The sequence below is a fragment of the Brugia malayi genome, assembly GCF_000002995.4.
Source record: "Brugia malayi strain FR3 genome assembly, contig: Bm_v4_Chr1_scaffold_001, whole genome shotgun sequence".
In the NCBI taxonomy this organism is placed as follows: domain Eukaryota; kingdom Metazoa; phylum Nematoda; class Chromadorea; order Rhabditida; family Onchocercidae; genus Brugia; species Brugia malayi.
Genome location: NW_025062475.1, coordinates 8,490,494 through 8,510,192, shown reverse-complemented (window position 1 = coordinate 8,510,192; position 19,699 = coordinate 8,490,494). Strand labels below are relative to the sequence as shown.

The following is a 19,699-nucleotide window of genomic DNA, read 5'->3' as shown; positions in this document are numbered from 1 at the left end:
TTAAAAGGAACTAATTTAAACGTGAAACGAATCCGTGAACCAATGGAGAATCACGCATCCCTATCGTTCCAAGTACAGGACAACCAATTAACGCATTCGTCTCCGAAACTCAATGAAAGCGATGATGTTAACAATGATAGTGATGACGAACAATTCTTATGTGGCTATGGCAAGTGAGCGCGTTTTCCAGAAACTCTGTTTTCTGTTTACCAGTGCTACTAGTCAATTTAATCTTCTCACCTGTCTTGTGAGCAGAGATTGCTAAATTCTTATGTTGCAGGTGTACACCAAAATGGCTGCAAAAGTTTCACAATGCTAAGTGGTTGTTAGCTGTGCTTGGCATCTGCGCATTTGTGCAAAGTTTCGTCGTGAACAGTATATTTCCAGTGGGTTTATCAACCCTTGAAAAGCGGTTTCATATGACGAGGTATGTTGGGTACTGTAGTTAATTACACCATATTCAACTGACCATATCTGCATGATTCATGAAATACACTTTTATTTTCAATTTCTATTTTATTTATAGTACGCAAACTGGAATCATATCAAGTTGGTACGATTTTGCAATTCTTATTACGGTATTTCCAGTGTGTCAGTGGGGTAACACGGGTATGTTTTTTTGTGACAACAAATTAATAGTATTTATTTGCTTAAAATGAAGTACAACGCAAATAATAAATGCAATTAACTCTCACTGATTAGGACACGATCATTGGAGCTCACTTTAAGGAATCTTTTGAACTCAGAAAATCAAAATGATAGGTACATTTTTATATCACGACAGGTCACAAAGGTCGCTGGATAGGTATAGGTTCATTTCTGATGGCACTCGGTTCATTTATTTGTGTACTTCCACATTACATGGTATCACCCTATCAGTATCATGAGATGCAGCTTAACGAAAGTGAGCATGGCCAATGCACTTACAGGTTTTAATTTACAGTACGTACCCTTTTTTATAATCTACATTTAGGTTTAAATGCAGTAAGGTTTGAAAGTAGCACACAGTTTACTGTGAAACATGTCTGTCATAAAATCCGTAATTCTATATGCAACTCTCTTTGAGTTGGACTGTACTTCATATGTTAACATTAATAATAAAATAACAAACGGATGGTCTGATTATTAACTGCTGTATTCTACGGAATCTTCTGGCAAATGTTAGTCTAGTAAGCTTACTTAATCTAGTATGGACCTTATCTTACATTAAGTTTTTATTGAGTTTCTTTTTGTAATTCTGGAATGCTACAGAGACAGCCTCGTACCGAATTGCTCGAAGCATCTTTCCGATTCTGCCTCATACTTAAATCCATATTTTCTGATGTTCTTACTTGGGCAAACACTACACGGTATCGGAGCAACACCACTTTTTTCTATTGGCACTGCATATTTGGATGAGAATGTTTCACAAAAGGCATCACCTGTTTACTTAGGTAAGAAGCAGTGGTATAATCTTCAGACTAGTTCAAATTCAACTTGAAACCATTAAAAATTTTAGATTAATATTTATATTTTAGCAGTCCATTCAGTAGTGACATCTATTGGACCAGTTATTGGACTTTTCGTTGGTGGCTTTATGCTAACAATTTATACGGATTTTGATCGTGTCGATGTCTCAAAGTAGGTTATTTTGCAAAAAACTTTTTTTTTTTTTCTTTTTTCCAAAACGTGATGAAATTATAATGGTATATTAGATACTTTAGTGTCGTCAAGTACTTTGGTATCTCTGGTGTATTTTTGTCCTTCCCGCAAATTCTAGGAATAAAGAACATTTTCTTTCTTTTTTTTTCCAATTCTTATATTTCAATAATGTGGATGAAATGATCTGAGAATAACTAGCTTTTTGTGACATGGCACTGACCTTTTTAGGAGTACTGAATAGATGGGTGCTGATCTATTTAATCTCATAACTAGTCTGTCGTGTTTTTACCAATTCTTAATACTTAATTACCAGTTTCATTTTGGATTTACTTGTTTTCTAAATCCAGGTTGAAGATAAAAGATTCGTCGGACCCGCGATGGGTTGGCGCGTGGTGGCTCGGTTTTCTGGGCTCAGCAATTCTTGCCTTCATTACAGCTTTTCCGATTTTAATGTTTGCTCGAGAACTGCCAGAGGCAAAGAAACACCGTCTGAAAGACGTCAATCAGGTTTTCAACATCTTGGAAGTTTAGTCCCTAAAAAACAGATGTACTGAGTTCTGATATTCTACCCATAACTGCATGATTTAAAGATTTTCTTTTATTTTTGTAGGTGCATGCTATTTCACAAATAAACGACAAAGATATCATCGCAAAAGGGAACCTTAGGTACCTACCACGAGCTGTTTGGGTAAGTTCCAATGAAATTAGTATTTAGGCTTAATTAAACAGTTTGCTAGAAATAGTATTTTAGATATAAGATGATAGTGATTATTTGTACAGTAAGTGGATATGCCATATAGAAGTTGTAATGTTTGTTATTAGAAATACCAGAATTTCCAATGGTTAATTTCATTTTTAATTCTCTTCATACTTCATTGGATCATTCTGCAGAATATTTTACGAAATCCGACATTTGTTACCACTATCGTTCTGGGTATTTTCGAATCGATTGTTATTAATGGATTTGCTGCATTTATGCCAAAAATTCTGGAGGCTGTGCTCAGCACAACTCCAACCAAAGCTTCCTATCTTTCTTGTCAGTTAATGATATCAAATCAATATTTTGAAACTTAACTTTGCAAAACTTTAATTTCAACTAATTACAATTTTTGCCCTAACTGCACTATTTGGTGTGGCTTAGTTAATGCATTACATACACGTTCAACTGCATATCATATTATTGGTTTAAAACTTAATTCGCTTGTTGAACCTATAAATTATTTATTGATTCAACTCGAATCTTCTTCGCGGATATAAAGACATTTTGAAAAAGAATTTTGAAATAGCATATCTGTTTTTTATAAATTTTTTCAGCAATAGTAATATTTGCTGCAGCAGCTGGTGTTATGTTAGGTGGAGCTTTAATACGTCATTTTAATTTACAGGTTAGTTCAGCTAAATGATGAATCATAACTATATCCTCCAATATTACTGAGATTACTTTGTGTCCAGTTCACCATGATACGAACTCAATTTAAGGTCAGTGGAATGCTGAAACTAATATTCGTATGTCATCTGATAGCTTTGATATTGACGCCGTGTTTTCTAATACAGTGTCCAGCACGTGACTTTATCGGGATCAATTTAAGTTACAATAATCAGTAAGTGAGAAATTTCATTTATCTGTTAGACTGTTCAAAAAATAGTATGTCTTGTGAATAGTTCTCGTGAAGTCAACCTTGAAAGCTGTGTTGCAGAAGGATAAAAGGTATCACTGCTAGTCTGCATGCTACCTGCAATGCTAATTGTTATTGTTCGAGTAAATGGGATCCAGTTTGTCATAAGGGTACTGGATATACCTTTTATTCTGCTTGTTACGCTGGTTGTACCGATTGGACACGAAATTCATCGGTGAGTATTCTGTTGTACACTGCGGTATATGCAGTATACTGTGTACAATCATTCATATTCATTTTAATTTTTATAAACTCAAGGGCATATATTGGGACAATTGTGTTTGTTTCGATGAATTGGTATCGTATGCTTTGGAGGTGCAATATAAAGACAACCATTTGCACGAAGGTTTTTGTGAAAAGGAATGCGGATATGCTCAGTGGCTATTTCTTATCTTGTTATTCTTTTCAGTAGTTGCCAGTTTTGCTACCGGAATCCCATCCCAACAGGCATCTTTTCTATCATTGATATCGACTGACTTTGAAATTAACATATTTACTTTGGCATAATGAAGAGGATTAGAATATTACCGAAACTAAATGCTTAAAGTTGAAGAATTCTTGAAATTCATTCACAAAGAAGAATTTTTTGAGAGGAAGAGCAATAAGATGTTGCATTGAAACGATTTTCATTATTTAATGCAACCAAGTTTATCTTAATGTTTAAAAACTATGAATATTTATTGGAAAGTTTAAATGCAAGATTCAATACTATTCCTTAATTGTATTCAGGTGAAAAAGATTCCAAACGAGTACAATCTGCAGAAATTGCTATTGATAGTTTGAGATATTTACGAGCAGAGTAGTAGTAGTACCACAAACGATAAAGTGGGATAATATTTTCTTTCTCTCTATGAACAGTTTTTGGTCATTGCAGATAATGCTTCGAGTGGTACCATTTGAACAACGCACCTTAGGTATTGGTGTCCACTGGACATTTCTTCGACTTCTTGGCATGTTCTTTTATACTACGATCATTTCTTTTTTTGTTTCGAATTACAGTAAAACTGAACTCTGTCTTTTGGAGCAAATTCCAATTTGTATTCGTCCTTTAATGGCTCAGCTAGTTAAAGATTAATTTAATTCTGTGGCATTGCCTTTCCAGGATTTATTCCCGGAGGAGTGCTCTTCGGTATGATGATCGATACAGCCTGTCTGAAATGGAAAGAGGAATGCGGGAAGCGGCAATCCTGTTTAGTCTATGACCCTTATCGATTATCTTGGACTATCATGGCTGTTGGTATGTTTTTTCTGGAAAATTTCTTAGCGTATAGTTGTGAAAGGAAGGATAGGATTTTAGAGTGAATTATTTTACATCTCAAAGAGAAGTAAGGGCAGTTTTACTTCTCCCTGGCTTTCACTTGATAGGTAGCAGTTCAGGTAAGTGACTTAATTAACATGTAACAGAGAACTGTTTTCAGCAATAGTGTGTAAATTAGTTTCCATCTTGGGTACTCTCCTTGGCTACATAACTTATCGCCCCAACGATCTAGACAACAATATATCAGTACAAACAACCGATAGTCGCGGACCCCTGTCACTTACTGTTAATGACGATCGACCACCGAATGAAATAATCCGATCATTTGATGGTGCAGATTGAAGCATCCAAAGATGCATCCCACTCACTTCACCTGCAGGCCTAAGCTTATCAATTGGTATAACACGCCAGAAGAATTACATATGATACAATAGGAAGATAAAGTAGAAAAGTTGGGAAACAGTTTCGGATTACTCTTTTTCTTGATACTTTTATATTGCATTATTCAAGGATTTCTGTTCACTGGTCATAATTTTCATTCCCTAGAAGTGTTAACATTAATTTATTTCTAAGAGTAACTCTAGCAAATTATTATTATCATGAAAACTATGCCTTTACTATGATATAATCATGAATACTGCCTGGTTTGAATATTTGTCGCTTTACTTTTCTTTGTTATATGGTTGAACTGATGTAAATAATTTATTATGTACGATTTACACTTAATAGCATCCATTATTGTTATCATTTGCTTAGATTTTTAGGCTACATATAGATTAAAAAAGAAACAAGACAAATTGAAAATTTGGAGTTATCTTTTTGTTAATAAAAGTGGAGGAGGATCTGATATAATATGGTAAGTGTTAGTATGGATACTGCTATACATGATGTTCATTGCAACTTTACCAGATTTTCGGTTTCTCAATTCGTAAGAATTTATGTGTGGTACCAACCATATTTTCAATCTCAGTAGGGTGTTGATTTCAATGTTCCCTTTAAACGAAATAGTTACCAGTCTTTAAATCTTTGGCTTTTATTCATCCTGAAAGTAACTCGTAATATTTACTTTCCATCTATCGAATAATATGTGTTATCTATTTGTCTTGCAAAGGAACTTAGATTTCATGTTTTATCGAGCAGCTTATGCGATCATATCGTGACCATACCTTATAGTTAGGCTTTATGATTTGCAAGTCTTCATGTTTCTTATAAAAATTTGTTGTTAGTAACTATTCGTTACACTCTCTACCAAATGTGGATACGGTATTTCAAGTTTCAAGCATGGTGCCTTATTGATTTCAGTCAGAAATTTACTAATAGTGATATATTTTCCATTTATTTTTCCTCTTAAAAAGTGATGTTCATAAACACAAATATATATATTTAAGGTGCAGCACGTTCGACACTTTTATTTTTGCCTATGAATTAATCAACGTGATATTTTTTCAAAAAGCCGTAATCAAGATACCGAAATTATTAAACATATACTGCACATTGCTTCGGATTCCATATCGTCAGGTGATTCTGACGAAGGTAAGTGCTACAGGTAGGTCAGAAGCAGATGCATAACGAGTACAGGATGAAATGGCCTCTCTTTTCTGAATGTATTAATTCGGTGACCAATGAACATTAGCATTATTTTTACCTTCGATTTATAACACGCATTTCTGAATAAATTGAACAGTTCAGAGGAATGTGAAAATGGGTGGAGTTTCCGATTCTCCTCTTTTCCAAATCATTATTTGAGTTTTTCAGTTTGCTTATATTTCATCTACTTGGAATAACAAAAATAAGGTAGTAAAAAAAGGTAAAAAAAAGCAGTGAATAAGCAACAAATACCGATAAGTCTCATACTTGCTTTTTCTTTAGAACTTTCTGATTCCCATAAAAACATAACAACCTTTCATTTTCCATTATCTTCCACTATTTCAAGTTTTACGAGAATATTTTTCACATTGTTCTATAAAGTTTCTCCGAAATTCAATTCGGTTAATTTATCATTCGTGAGATAATAGCGTCTAGGTAGTGTTAATTTACGATCAAACAAAAGTTTCAAATTGCATTAAAGAGCAGTTTTTTAATCTAATTTTCAAGTAATATCGTTAGGTTTCTGTTAACTTTAAACTTTTAAACAAATAAATTTCAGTGAAGTATGGGTGATCGATGCCGACATACAACAAAGAAACAAATAAAGAGGAAAAAAAATTTAACATAGCGTTTTTTCTCCTACTTTTCAATCCTTTACTAAAAATTCTCCTGCTACTTTTCCAAGCTGTCCTCAAGTTCTAAGTTATGGCGTAAATTAGGATTTACAAGTGTTCAAGTTAAAATCTGAATTTAATGTTTTAGTTCGTTGATTATTAAACAATTATTTCTATAAATAATAAAATTACTTTTCATTTAATATCATCCCGGGACCCTTTGTATACTTCAAAACATTATTGTATTATGCATATGTTATGCAAAGCTATTATTGCTTTTATCATCAAAACTCTGTCGAAAACTAAGAGTTTTCGACAAAGGATCAAGAGTCCAACCTTATTTTTTATTTCATTAGTTAAAACAAAAGCCTCAGTAATTTGTGTCGATGGATCGGTCAACACTGAACTTTCGCATTAATTTACAGAAATAGTATTGCAAATACTTTTTCTCTCAAAATGATTCATCGTTAGGCAATATTTTCATAAGAAAGGAGTAGGCAAACTGATAAAAATTAGAAAGTAGGAATTTGAAAGAAGGAAATGCCATAGGAAACCTGGGAATGTCGTAAGTTACCTTCAGGAAACTTCTGTTTTACAAAAAAGTTTAAACCCAAATCTGAAATACGAATCTAAAATGAAATTTACTAACCGCATCTGAAGCAGACAAGAAACCATCATAACTTTAAATACAACTGGGTCTGAAATGCGATGAACGGAGAAAAATTAAAAATACCTGACGTAAGGAAGAAAAAAGTAAGATTCATATAAAAATTTTGCATTAGGACAGCGAGATATGATATCCATTCATCTGTCATAATTTTACATTTTAATGGTTGTTTCCTTACTAATAGTGTTCCCGTATTAAAAGAATTTATTGGGTGCAGCAATAAACAAAACGATCACGTGAAAACTGAAATACTTATTTAGGGTTAAAGCATTAAGGCTTTTGAAAGACTTCTACAGCGCTCGTCTCAAAAGATTTAAGGCATATGAAGTATATATCGGAAAAATAATTTAATAGTTAAGAAAAAAAGAAAGGAAGAAAAGAATGCTGAAATAGGCTGCAAACAAGGAAGTGCTGCGAGTTCCATCGTTGCAGTAATCACTGGTACAGCAACACACTTCTGCAGTACCTGTGCTATCGTGTGTATTCATGCAACCCTCAACCTGAAAAAAAACAGGTAACCACCGATGTTATAGTACTCTTCATTCTCACTAACTGTATCAACACTGCATGAATCTTGCTGACATTTTATTGGAGTGTCTAGACAAGTTAAACAATATCAAAATATCAAAAAAATCTCACTTTGCAAAATTTATGCTTCGATAGACCCGGCATTTCCTGATCACAACCACGAGCAAATCCTATCACATGTTCTGTAATGCGGCAGCATTTAATGTTCACTAGTGCTCGGGTGATTTTAAATTAAAAAGAGAGTAAAATTAAAAAAGCACTGGTGAAGTGATTAGTGACAGCGATTATTGATCAGTCTGGTTTGTAGCAATAAGAACTGTGAAACTTTACAAGTTACCTCCACTTAGAATTGTATCAGACTCCAATTTCAAACAGAATTTGGTTTGTGACCGACAGGTAACGTTAATATCTCTTATGGTACCACTTCTTTCATTTACAGCACCATGACCGCCATATATACATTGCAGTGAATTAGCCATCACAACAACTGATGCGATAAGCAAGATTTTGAGAAGCATGTAATATTAATTACAGAAAATGCTGGAAGAATCTGCAATGGACACGTTACGTCAGAAGTACGAAATGTCATTTCACTATTTTGGAGACACTTTACTCCTTAACCAACACATACCAGTAAAGGAATGATGAAGTGGAACATCATTTATGATGGCTTTAATATGTATGTATACGCACAATTTGAACGAAAAACATAGGAAATCATAGAGACATCTTAATTTAATAAAACGAAAAGTAAATGATAATTATATAAACAATGCCTGTTCTGCTGATAGTAATCGTAATGAAAGTCCGTTTCCTGTAATAAATATTGTCATCTGAAACCAGTTGAGATTTTTCCATTTATCTAGAAAACTTGTATAAGTGCTATGTGTGAAGAGGGAAGATTTATTGCGCTCTAAGAAGATATAAACCATCTTAACGTTTCATTAGCAACTAATAATTTAATTCGTGGCTAACCAGATTATTCGAACAAAAAACAAGTTTCAAATCATTCGGATTTCCCGAGACTTACTAACGACATAATCAACAAAAATTCAACCAGCAGGCCCACATTATTTTTGTGCATTTTTTTTAAAGAAATTTTTGTAAGAACCTAAACAATAATTATAGAGAACTTAGTTTTTTAATAAAAAAGTACTTTGTGCTCTTTGGTGGCGAATAAATTCAATCAATTAACTAGAATGTTATGCCTGAAACTTAGATTACATTTAGATTTAGATTACAACCCAGTTATAATCTTTCATCTTTAAATAACTTTCTAAGATAAAACTGTCAGGTCATCAATAATTTTTATGGAACTTTTAAAGATTTTTAATTTCATTTTAGCAAATAATTAAGAAATTTAGTTGTGAGATGAAATTAACTACAAATGACGAGAAGTAATAAAAGAGACTATGCTAAAATTGAGGATGAAGTAATTATTCATATAGTCGCGCATTTAAAAAGACTGCGAAATATTTCAGAACAAATTTTTAATCAATGACAAATTTTCAATCGCATAGCGTTCAAAAATATGTTTGCCTGAAATTGTATTTGATCCCATAGATATTCTTATAGATAACAGTCAAATCTTTCAAAGCTCAATCGAAACAAAAAACACAGTAATATAATAACATAATAACCATGAAAAAATTTGCAGAGATTTCGAGAAGAAAATACAATAAAAGTATCATTAGGTAAACTGTAAGCGTGTTTCCAGTAAAGATGAAATTTCACTGACAAAAATAGAATAATGATAAGAAATAAAATTGCAATGAACAGAACTCCTCAAAAATTTATGCCTCGTCAAGATAGAAATGAAAATAGAGAAAGAAAATACCCAGAGATGAGATAATGTAAGAACTGCCTGCCCGATAGAAATGCTAGTAAGCTCCTACCTGCAAGTAAAAAGGCTTCTTATTTAAAAACTGATTTAATCACCAGCGCACAATACACTCATCAGAACGACTTCATTCACTATGGCTATGTGAATATCGATTTGTTGAGTTTAATCAAATCTCATAATTATTCTCTCTAGCGAAGTTTTTTGAATAGTAGTCAGTTTTGAAAGCTACATGGAAATTCGAGAGTAGTTAAGAGAAGAAGGTGCGCAATTCAACACAAACACAGAGGACATTCCGAGCTCACATTTCTTGCATCCACATTCTTTGAATATTTTAGTAGTTTACTTAGAAAGATTGGATCCTTTCGATTATTCTAAACGTAATATTTATCAGTCAGCAATCTATATCTAATTGCGCTGAAAAATCTTGTTTCCATTCGTCGTAAACCCCTAAACAAATAATTGTTTATTTTACGATGTGAGAGAAACTCTACAAACTTCATTTAATTTTATTAAGCAGGTTTTCCTTTCAATACAGATAAAATGAAGAGATGAATTAAACAAGAAGGAAACGAGAAAATTTACTTATGAATTAGATCGATGAAGTTGCGTAATTTAATAACCAACATATATAGATGAAGAGAAAAGAAATAACGTTTTAGTATTTTTTGACCTTTTGCATCTTTAGAGCGTAATGTGAGAGCGACAACGTGACAACGCTAGTTTCCCGAGATGAAGCTCATTTAATTGACATGAGTGTTATGAAAAGGACCAGTTTGATATATTTTGTCCTTGAATTGGGCTATGGGACTAAATATATTAGCAATATTGGAATTAGCAGCATTCAGCGCTTAAATTGAATGGGCAAAAACAGCCTTGCCTGTAGTTAGTAAAATGCAATAAAAATTGGACAGGGTAAAATACTTCCGTTATTATTATTTCAACCAAGCTTCTTGTGAGAAATGTAATACTAACATCTGAAATGCAAAAGGTATTTCAGGTTGGGAACGAATCACATAAGATTTGAAAATTTTTGATAAGGAGGAAAATGTTCTATAATAATCTTTAAGATCTGATATGAAGGCTCAGATCCCAAAAACAGGAAGGTATCATCATCGAGTAACAGTCGTGCAAGAAGATTAGTATATCGATTAGATCGATGATAGAAGAGACTGAATAATAATGATAATAATAATATAAATTGAAATTAATTTTCAAGTATGAACCAAGTCTGTTATATTAACAGCGAATGTTTTCAAAAGCTTACAGAACTATTTTTATGTAATTTACTTCATGAATTTGTTTGAAAAGATAAAATATGATAGAAATTTTTCTTTTAAAAAAGTTGTTAGTGAAATTCTTAGAAATAATTACATTTGATAGATTGATGGAATAAATTTGTTACTTAATTGCAAAGATCACATCGGTTAAGCAAATATTACAAAAATTAATTGGTTGAATATCAACAGATAAACTAAAATGAAATCTTTCAACTGCAACTTGAAAAATTATTCTGAAAATTCATTGCAACGAAAGGGAAAACTTTCATTATACTCAAATTTGATGCAGAAAGTTGCACAGTTGTAGAAAAATCAGCAAAATTCTATCAGATCCTTTCATCTTGCAAGATATTCTGAAAATATCAGCATAGCTGCTTGATTGGATTAAGTTATTTGATTATAATTAGAAGATGACAGAAATATAGCAGTTGGAGGCAATGCATATGGAGGCAGTGCTTCGATGAATGAGACACGAAATTAAAAAATGATTATGTTGAAATCAGCGACAGTTTTGGTTTAACCTGAAGTACTGTCTTCTTACAAGTTGAATTAATTTTATATAGTAATTTTAATTTCTTTGTTCCGATGTATATGATTTTGTAGCTTTGGAATCTATACTTCCATACAAAATTTCAAAAAGGAACTTTCTCAATCTAAAATTAAATTTCAGCTCCTTATGTGTTTGGAGATATTGCGTCAAGCAATAGGCTCAAAATGTCTTTACGTTATAGCTGTGCCAAACAATCTAGCGAAACGGAATTTCGTTTTTGTGTTTCAAGTAGAACTGGTTAGTCATAAAAACCAAAATGGAGATTTTAACATAGATATAAGAAAATAGAAATTTGATAAGAGACGGGAATATGTGTACTCTTTAAATATCAGAGAGCAGCATAGGTGAGAAAATAGATATCCTTTAATAGGAAACAAATATATTGCTTCTTATTGCTTTCACTTAAAAAATTTCTTAGGTGTCTTCGGCACATTTTCATAAAGCATGGTTGAGAACTAGTAGTGTTATTGTGCAAACAAGTAGTGAAGTGCTTTTAAACGGTATTTCTGCTCCAGCTGGATGATGCAAGGTGTGCGAATCGTGAGGTCTTGTTGTGGTTGCACCAGGTGTGCAGCAACAGATACCATTCCCGTCCGGACATGGCTATAAATTCAATAATCCAAAAAGTTATCAGTAGCATTTTTTGATGATATGTTTTATGACAGTAACAAACAGTGCTATCTGCACAGATAGAGGAATTGGAAAAGGAAAGCGACAAAGTTGAATTTGATGAACAACCTGAAGGAACAGCAGAACTTACCATGCAACACTGCGTGGTAACTTTTGGTTGTTGTAGGTTGAAAAACGATAATTGTAATGGTTGAAGATTATACAACAGATACTGCTGGTGTGGTATAATACTGATTGGTGCAGGAAACTGTACTTGAGGTACACGGATTTGTACTGCAGCACCTGGACGTCCAACATAAGCATTGATAAGTCCTACTCCACCGTTGCTAATAAATTCTCCATCAGTACCGCTGACCATCGTAGCAGTCAATCCTCCACACCCTTAAAGTGCATATCTTACGTTTATTCTTAATTAGATTAAATAAATAGATAAACAAAGGGGCTCATAAACAAGTTTAACATCAATGAAGTTCAGATAAATACTAAGTGTATCAGTTTGAAAATTGAAAATATTTCAGAAACAATAAAGATACATCAAGATTATTCTCAGTTCAGGACAAATCAGAATTATGGATATATCGTTTACAGTAGTTCTCCTTCATTATTTTAGCAGAAAGCGGTTCAACTTTTAATACCTGTTAGAGAACGTGCTATCAAATTGACTGTGTTGATGAAACCACTTTCTAAATTGGTGGCAACTTTACCTGTGCTCTCATTTCCGTCCACTGTACATTTACAGCAAAATTTCGAATCTTTTTTATTAGCAACTGCAACTGGTAAGGAAGCAGTTGTTAAAATTATGCAAGCGAACATCAGTACATAACATATCGTACGTAACATTCTTACCCTGAAATAACACAAAATATATCATCATTACAAAATGACTTGACACAAAATGATCACAGCGTACTCTAGCTATGAGGAAGGCAAAAAACAGACTCATTTTATGATTTTACTAATTTTGTTTAGCTTTTCCATCTACTTAATTTTAATTTCCATTAAATAACCGCACACACTATTATTTCCTTTCGAGATCACTAGAATTGTCTGCTGATTTAGATATCCAAGAAGTTCACTATATTAGTACTGTTTAATTGTACATACTGATTCAGTTGATAGCTTAACTACAACATATATTAAAAAGTTACATTAAAGGACCAATATTGTGAAATTTCTTCGGAGATAGAAGACTAGCTACCCCAAATTTTGGAATGGTTCAAGCATCCTGATATTCTAACTAGGCTTCTAATGATTTGGGTCATCTGACTTTGACAACAGAATAATGATTTGAAGGTTCCTATGTATATATTATATATACGTAAAACTTTGCTAGCTTATAAAGTTCAAATGATATCCTATTAAATCTAAATTAGTGTTCTCTATAAAATCAAATTTAAGAAATTAAGCTTAATATTAAAGAAAGTAGAGTTATGTAAGTAATGGCAACATACTTTTGATATTATCATAAACAAATTTCTAAAGAGTAAAAGTTATATCAAGATATTACATTGCAAATGATGCCTCATCATCGTGTTCTACAGAAAAACTGTGATCGGAAGAGCTTGTTACTAAGTATGCACCAAAATCAAGATGCATTTTGATATTAATTGAAACATTTTGTGGAAAACAGAAAAGACTCAATAGCAGGAAAAGTTTTTTGCAAAAACTGACTCATTGTTAAAAGTATCGCTTCCATTTCAAATCAAAAGAAAAGCATCCTTCCCAAGTCAGAAATATGTGGTAGAGAATGTATCAGTAAAGGCAGTAAAGGACGCATTAACTATAGTGTTACGATACACATAACATTTGTGATCCGTTCTTTTTAAGAAACGATGGTTTCTGATTGAAGAAATAATTTCTGCTTGACATTAGCAAAGTTGATTCCTTCATTGCTCAAATCTTACATATAATTCCATTGTTAGTGCATTTCTTTCAAATTATACAGTTTTTTAAGAAAATTTGAAATCAACTTTCCTTTAAGGTCAAGCAGAAGAAATGGTCAAGTGGTCTGAGTGTTCCAGTTGTTCAACATTTGCCATTTCTTCAGAACTCAACGAATATAAACATAATCTGACAGGATGTTAATATTTATCCTTCTTAAAAATAATCAATGTTATGGCTTATTAGGCAAGCATCTTTGAGTAGCATGAAAAGGTATATACAATCTCACCTGAATCTTCCCGGGTTCAGTATCTCTCAATTATCTTCAAACGTCTATTCCTGTGCTTCAGGAGGAATAACCTCAAGTAGCTAAAAATTTCGCTCATTAAGCAATGCATTAATGACTTTCATTGTAAAATGTTAATTTTTCTATTAAAACATTTTTTTTTGATTCGGTCGTTGTGCATCACTACCTATAATTGTTACTGTTCAAAGAGTTAATGCTCATACTATCACATATTTGCTACATTTAAACGAAAATGTTACCGGAAAATACTGACTTCAAAAATTTAATTTATAATTCTGATTTCATTAACTGAGGTTCACTAGAATTTTTTACTTATCTCATCAGCAACCATCATTCCAATGCTAACTGTTCAAATTTTATGCATCTCTCACCCAGCAAAACCGTTGATTGTCTAATATCTCATCCTGTGGACAAGAGTTAGTATTTCTACTCTCAATCCCTTACTCACTATGAGTTAATTGTTCTATTTTCAACTTGCAAAATGAAAATTGTTTAGATAAAATGATTCTGTTAAATTGCAAAAATAACTAAAACCGTATTTATAATCTAAGCGATTAAACATAAATGCTTGTTTAGCTTGATAAGTAAACTTTGAATTAAACAATTTTTATGCCCACTATTCTCGTCACATTTTATCATACTATGGCTTAGATTATACAGTACAGCTTTCTAAAATTCACTTTGCCACACTCTTTGTTGATCATTTGGTCATATCCTCACACCTCCAAACACTGACTGAAGAGAAAAATCTCGACAGTTCATTCCATCATACAACTCATCAATAACAACTTTATTGATTGATACATCACTGGATTTACTACGAATTTATAAGCATTTCAGCCCGTTTATTTGGCACCTTCAATTTTTGTACGGGAACTCTCGGAATACCAGCTGAAGTACCAAATGAAGGTAATTCCAGAAACAGTAGGTGAAGTATTTGATGAGGTGCTATAAAATTCCTTTTTCTCCTTAGCTAATATTGTATTTAGTACAGCCGACTTTCCTATCTAATTCTTCAAATAAATAAACATCTCTGATACGCGGAAATGAAATCTTCGATTCGAAAGTTTTCATTCTATTCACCTTTCCAATCAGTTGCGATTTAACAGCTGGGAGTGTTGAGGCCGTCTTTCTGACTGATTTCAGTTTGTTAGTCATCCTTGAGTTGATTTTGTCAGTTAGCTGTTGTTTTTGTTTCTGACTAGTGGTGAGAGGATGTTGGAGGAAACTGAGGAAATAAAAGTACTGGTACTTGTATTTCTCCAGAATAAGTTGTTTTAGTTCATTCGTCTCAGTCGTATTCGGTTTTAAGGTTTTTAAGCTATTAATATATAGTCTAAAGTGAGATCTTTGTAGCAGGCTTAAATGTCTGCATCCGGTGTACGGATTGTGAATGCCAATCGGGAGCGCATTTACAAGGCATCATTGTCACTTTCCGGATGCGGTTTTCTTTCCATATATCATGCTGGTGTATGTGCAGCTATTAAAGAATATGCTCCACAGCTGCTTCAAAATCGAATTTCTGGTGCCTCTGCCGGATCTATCATCGCTGCAGGTGTTATCTGTAATGTGTGCATTTCTCATGCTGCGAGATTCTTTCTCAGCGTCGTTTCTGAAGTAAGCTTTGAAGTAACAGAAGTCATTGAAACAACTCAGAAAATAATTTCTTTTTCTTTTTTTTTTTTTTTTTTTACTGAAATGATTAAGATATTCAGGCGAGAAATAATATCTTTTCAAAACATGTATATTTAATTGGCACTGTTTCCTTTATGTGCTCTATGTGTAGTTGTTATATTTCATTATCTTCAGATAAGATCATATACATTTGGTGTTCTAAATCGAGATTTTGACTTGATGAAAATGGTGCGGACGAAACTAAATGCTATCTTACCAGCTAATGCTCATGAACTTTGTACTGGTCGGTTGAGGATTTCGGTAACTCGATTCCGTGACATGGAAAATGTGATATTGGATGAATTTTGCACCAAAGATGAACTCATCGATGTATTTTTTTCTCTTTATTTCATTTTACTTTATTGGCGATATGCAGTGATAGTGGGTTGAGTCGTCACTTTTTGAAGTTGTTTTATATGTTTGCTTTATCAGTAAATATACATGTGACCATGTTTGGTTGATTAATTAGTGAATGTGAATAAACAATAAAAAACTTTTACAACTTTTAGTCAAGGAATGGAGAAAAATTTATTGTAGTAGTTAAGAGTATTAAAAGTTTTTTGGTGTGGAATATGAAAAATAGGGATGGTAATTTAGATAGATATAACTTTTATACATGATACTTTTAAAATGGTATTATCTTTATATCTGCATTTCTTTATCAATACTAAATTGCGAAATATCTGAGAATGGCAGTCTTTAGATGTTGTTCATTGCAGGCAATTTGTTGTAGCTGTTTTATTCCTGTATACGGTGGCTTTGTTTATCCAACATTCCGAGATGAAATTTACATCGATGGTGGTGCTAGTGATAACCAGCCGGTTACTGACACTGATACCATCACAGTTTCGCCATTTTCGGGTGAATCTGACATTTGTCCAACAGACGAAGAAAGTGCAAGGTTAAAATATTCGTACTAAATTGAGCAAGACATGTTACACTCTAATTGGCTTCCATTATTTCTTATGCAACCTCTAGGAATTAAGCTGAGCATAACCATAGCTTAGAATAGATTGTGAATATTGGAAATGCTGAATTTTAGCGCTGATTGTTTTAAATTTTAAAATCATGAAATCTTTTTAACTGCAGCTTATTTGAATGGAATTTTGCTGGAACTTCTATTCGATTGACAGCAAATAATTTATATCGTGCTGCTTTATGTCTTTTCCCTCCATCTGCTGAAGAATGCGCATCCATGTGTCGAAGTGGTTTCAATGATGCCTTGAAATTTCTTGTTAATAATGGTAAGTTAGAAAAGAAAAATGATGTTTTGTAATAGCGTAGCTGAAACTGTGCTGAGCTTAACGTGTTTATTTAGTTTGTGCGTTTCGAAATTTATCAACGTATCCTGGAAAACCCTTATGTTTTCAAACTGAAAAAATGGTATAAAACAAATTGCGGCATACTTTCATTATTTTTGGTTTTTCTGTATCAATTTTGTGAGACTTATTTGCTTGATTTACTGGATTTTGGATTCTTCCGGATTTTTGGAAGGCATGTAGAAATTTATCCGTATTTTCAGGATTCACATCAAATGCAATTTGTATTTCGGTCGACATTGATTTATTAACCAACTTCAACCAAATAAGTGAAGCAGTTGATGCCGCGGTGCCATCAAACTCTGCAATTTTCAAGAAAAGGTTGATTTATGTGTCAAAGCTCATATTCAAAATTACTTTCCGAATTGCGGGCTTCGTCACTTGTTTGGAATACAACTAGTTTATTACAAATTTCTGATCAGAAAATCATTTTGTTATCTATACAGTCATGAAACTTGAGATTAATCTAGCCTACATCGCGAGGGGGCATTATTTGCATTACAACCTGTGTTTATTATTTTGCACAAAACTTCCTTTAAAAGAGATTTTTTTTTTCGGGATATCAAATTGGCAAAAAGTTCTTTTGCTTGCATTTTTTTTTACTTATTTCAGTTATCAGAATGAAGAAATAGCTGGATATATTGATGCTATTCTTGCAACGAAGACTACTCAGTTACCGCACTCGATTCAGAGCGGTAGCAGTTCATTTACATTTTTTTTATTGAGTTAGTATTAAAAAAAAAAAAAAACATCTATTTTTCAAATTATAACTCGGAAGGTGGAGGGAATCAAAACAAATTATTTCTTTAAAAAATGGTTTCCATTTCTGTAGGAGTTATGAGGAGATTTCAGCATTAATGGAAACAATGAAAAAGAACTGGTTTTTGGATTACATTCGTTCATTTCGTGTTATTCAGTTAGCTCACTATATGACATTTCCCCTAACTGTGGCATATCAATGGTTCAAATTTTGTCTTTGGTTCGTGAATACGTTTACTTTTTGTAGCTATATTTTTATTGTACCGTTATTTAAAAACTTTTGAATGTACAGATTATTTCTATATTGTTTTCTGTTATGAATGGACTTGATTTCTCGCAAGTTTTTAAAAAGAATTGCATCTCTTTTCCGTCTTTCAGAAAAACCTGCAAACTGTCTTAGAAAATTAGGGATTAGATAATAATGAGATCCAGATCAAAAAGCAGAACCATAACCATTCGTTTTTTATCGCAAAAAAAAATATGAACAAAATTTCAGCTTAAGTACTTGGCTCACTGTGCGAATTACCAGACATATGACAGAGGACTGGCACAGTGTGCAGGTGAAGCACATCCTCGATTTCATTCTGAATGAGATTCATGTGCAGGAAGTGAAAGTTTCTGCTAGGTAAACTTGTCTTTTTCAATCACAAAACTTTGCAGTTGTTATTTTCAACACTGCAACATATCCAAATTTCCATTATTTAAGCAACTTGTTTTGTTTTAAATTTGGTTCCGGCGAAAACATTGCTGTTGGTTTCTTTTTTAGACTTAGCCAACAGTTAGCAATTACTGAAGTTCACTTCTATGGAACTAATCAACATCCTGTTGTTCGAGAACAACTTAATGTTAACTTGTCATCAGAAGCTATCAAAGAGAAAGAAGTATTGGGATTCATGGATAGGTTGTTATCGAAAACAACATTATCATGTGTTAAGGTTTGTGATTTGCTAGATATGAAGACAGAATAACTGCTCACCAAAGACAGATCAAAATACTTAAACATTATCAGATATCTAGTTTTCTGAAATGTAGTGTTTGACAAACAGTCACACTATATTCCAAAGAAATTAGGAGCCCTAGTAATACGAATAAATATAATGTATTGAGTGTTCAATGTAGTATATTACTTGTGTTGCTAGGACTCTCTATTTTTGTCGTCGATTAACAAAGGGTCTTTTTTTAAACGTTATTTCTCAGTATTCATAAATTCGATTTGCAGGGTAACTCTGACGTTTTTTCCTGTGGAGAAAAATTCTGTTCTTTTCAATCCTAGTTTGCACACAAAGGAGCGAAATACATCAGAAGGCGAAAAACTTGAAGTAAAATTAGTGATGTCAGAAAATATTACACCTCTCTGATTTAATATGCCCTGTTTTGAGAGTTTATGTACAAGAAAAGCTTGCTGTAAGATATTATCCTTCGCAAGAAAATTACAGATTTAAAGCAACCAGTTAAAATTAGGTTGTTCAGTGTGTGATATTCGGTTTG

General features: G+C 32.8%; 4 protein-coding genes across 4 annotated transcripts; 2 read left to right on the top strand and 2 right to left on the bottom strand.

Moving 5' to 3' along the window:
- Positions 1-42: 42 nt before the first annotated feature.
- On the top strand, positions 43-4,917 carry Bm7025 (Uncharacterized protein; the record flags this gene model as incomplete). Its single annotated transcript, XM_043077144.1, has 16 exons — positions 43-173; positions 281-427; positions 527-609; positions 785-929; positions 1,252-1,433; positions 1,518-1,620; positions 1,989-2,148; positions 2,252-2,329; positions 2,533-2,677; positions 2,956-3,026; positions 3,121-3,242; positions 3,339-3,492; positions 3,576-3,764; positions 4,192-4,267; positions 4,420-4,554; positions 4,736-4,917. The coding sequence occupies 16 exons, from the start codon at positions 43-45 to the stop codon at positions 4,915-4,917; spliced, it is 2,103 nt and encodes a 700-aa protein (XP_042933078.1).
- Positions 4,918-7,790: 2,873 nt separating this feature from the next.
- Positions 7,791-8,450, bottom strand: Bm10827 (Uncharacterized protein; the record flags this gene model as incomplete). The annotated part of the gene is made up of 3 exons (XM_001900505.2): positions 7,791-7,943; positions 8,083-8,153; positions 8,309-8,450. The coding sequence occupies 3 exons, from the start codon at positions 8,448-8,450 to the stop codon at positions 7,791-7,793; spliced, it is 366 nt and encodes a 121-aa protein (XP_001900540.2).
- Positions 8,451-12,076: 3,626 nt separating this feature from the next.
- On the bottom strand, positions 12,077-13,111 carry Bm10828 (Uncharacterized protein; the record flags this gene model as incomplete). Its single annotated transcript, XM_001900504.2, has 3 exons — positions 12,077-12,244; positions 12,402-12,652; positions 12,907-13,111. The coding sequence occupies 3 exons, from the start codon at positions 13,109-13,111 to the stop codon at positions 12,077-12,079; spliced, it is 624 nt and encodes a 207-aa protein (XP_001900539.1).
- Positions 13,112-15,824: 2,713 nt separating this feature from the next.
- On the top strand, positions 15,825-19,484 carry Bma-atgl-1 (Uncharacterized protein; the record flags this gene model as incomplete). Its single annotated transcript, XM_001900503.2, has 10 exons — positions 15,825-16,076; positions 16,269-16,463; positions 16,853-17,034; positions 17,223-17,377; positions 17,656-17,773; positions 18,065-18,147; positions 18,305-18,431; positions 18,708-18,836; positions 18,978-19,146; positions 19,431-19,484. 10 exons carry the CDS (start codon positions 15,825-15,827, stop codon positions 19,482-19,484), a joined length of 1,464 nt encoding a protein of 487 aa, XP_001900538.2.
- Positions 19,485-19,699: the final 215 nt, after the last annotated feature.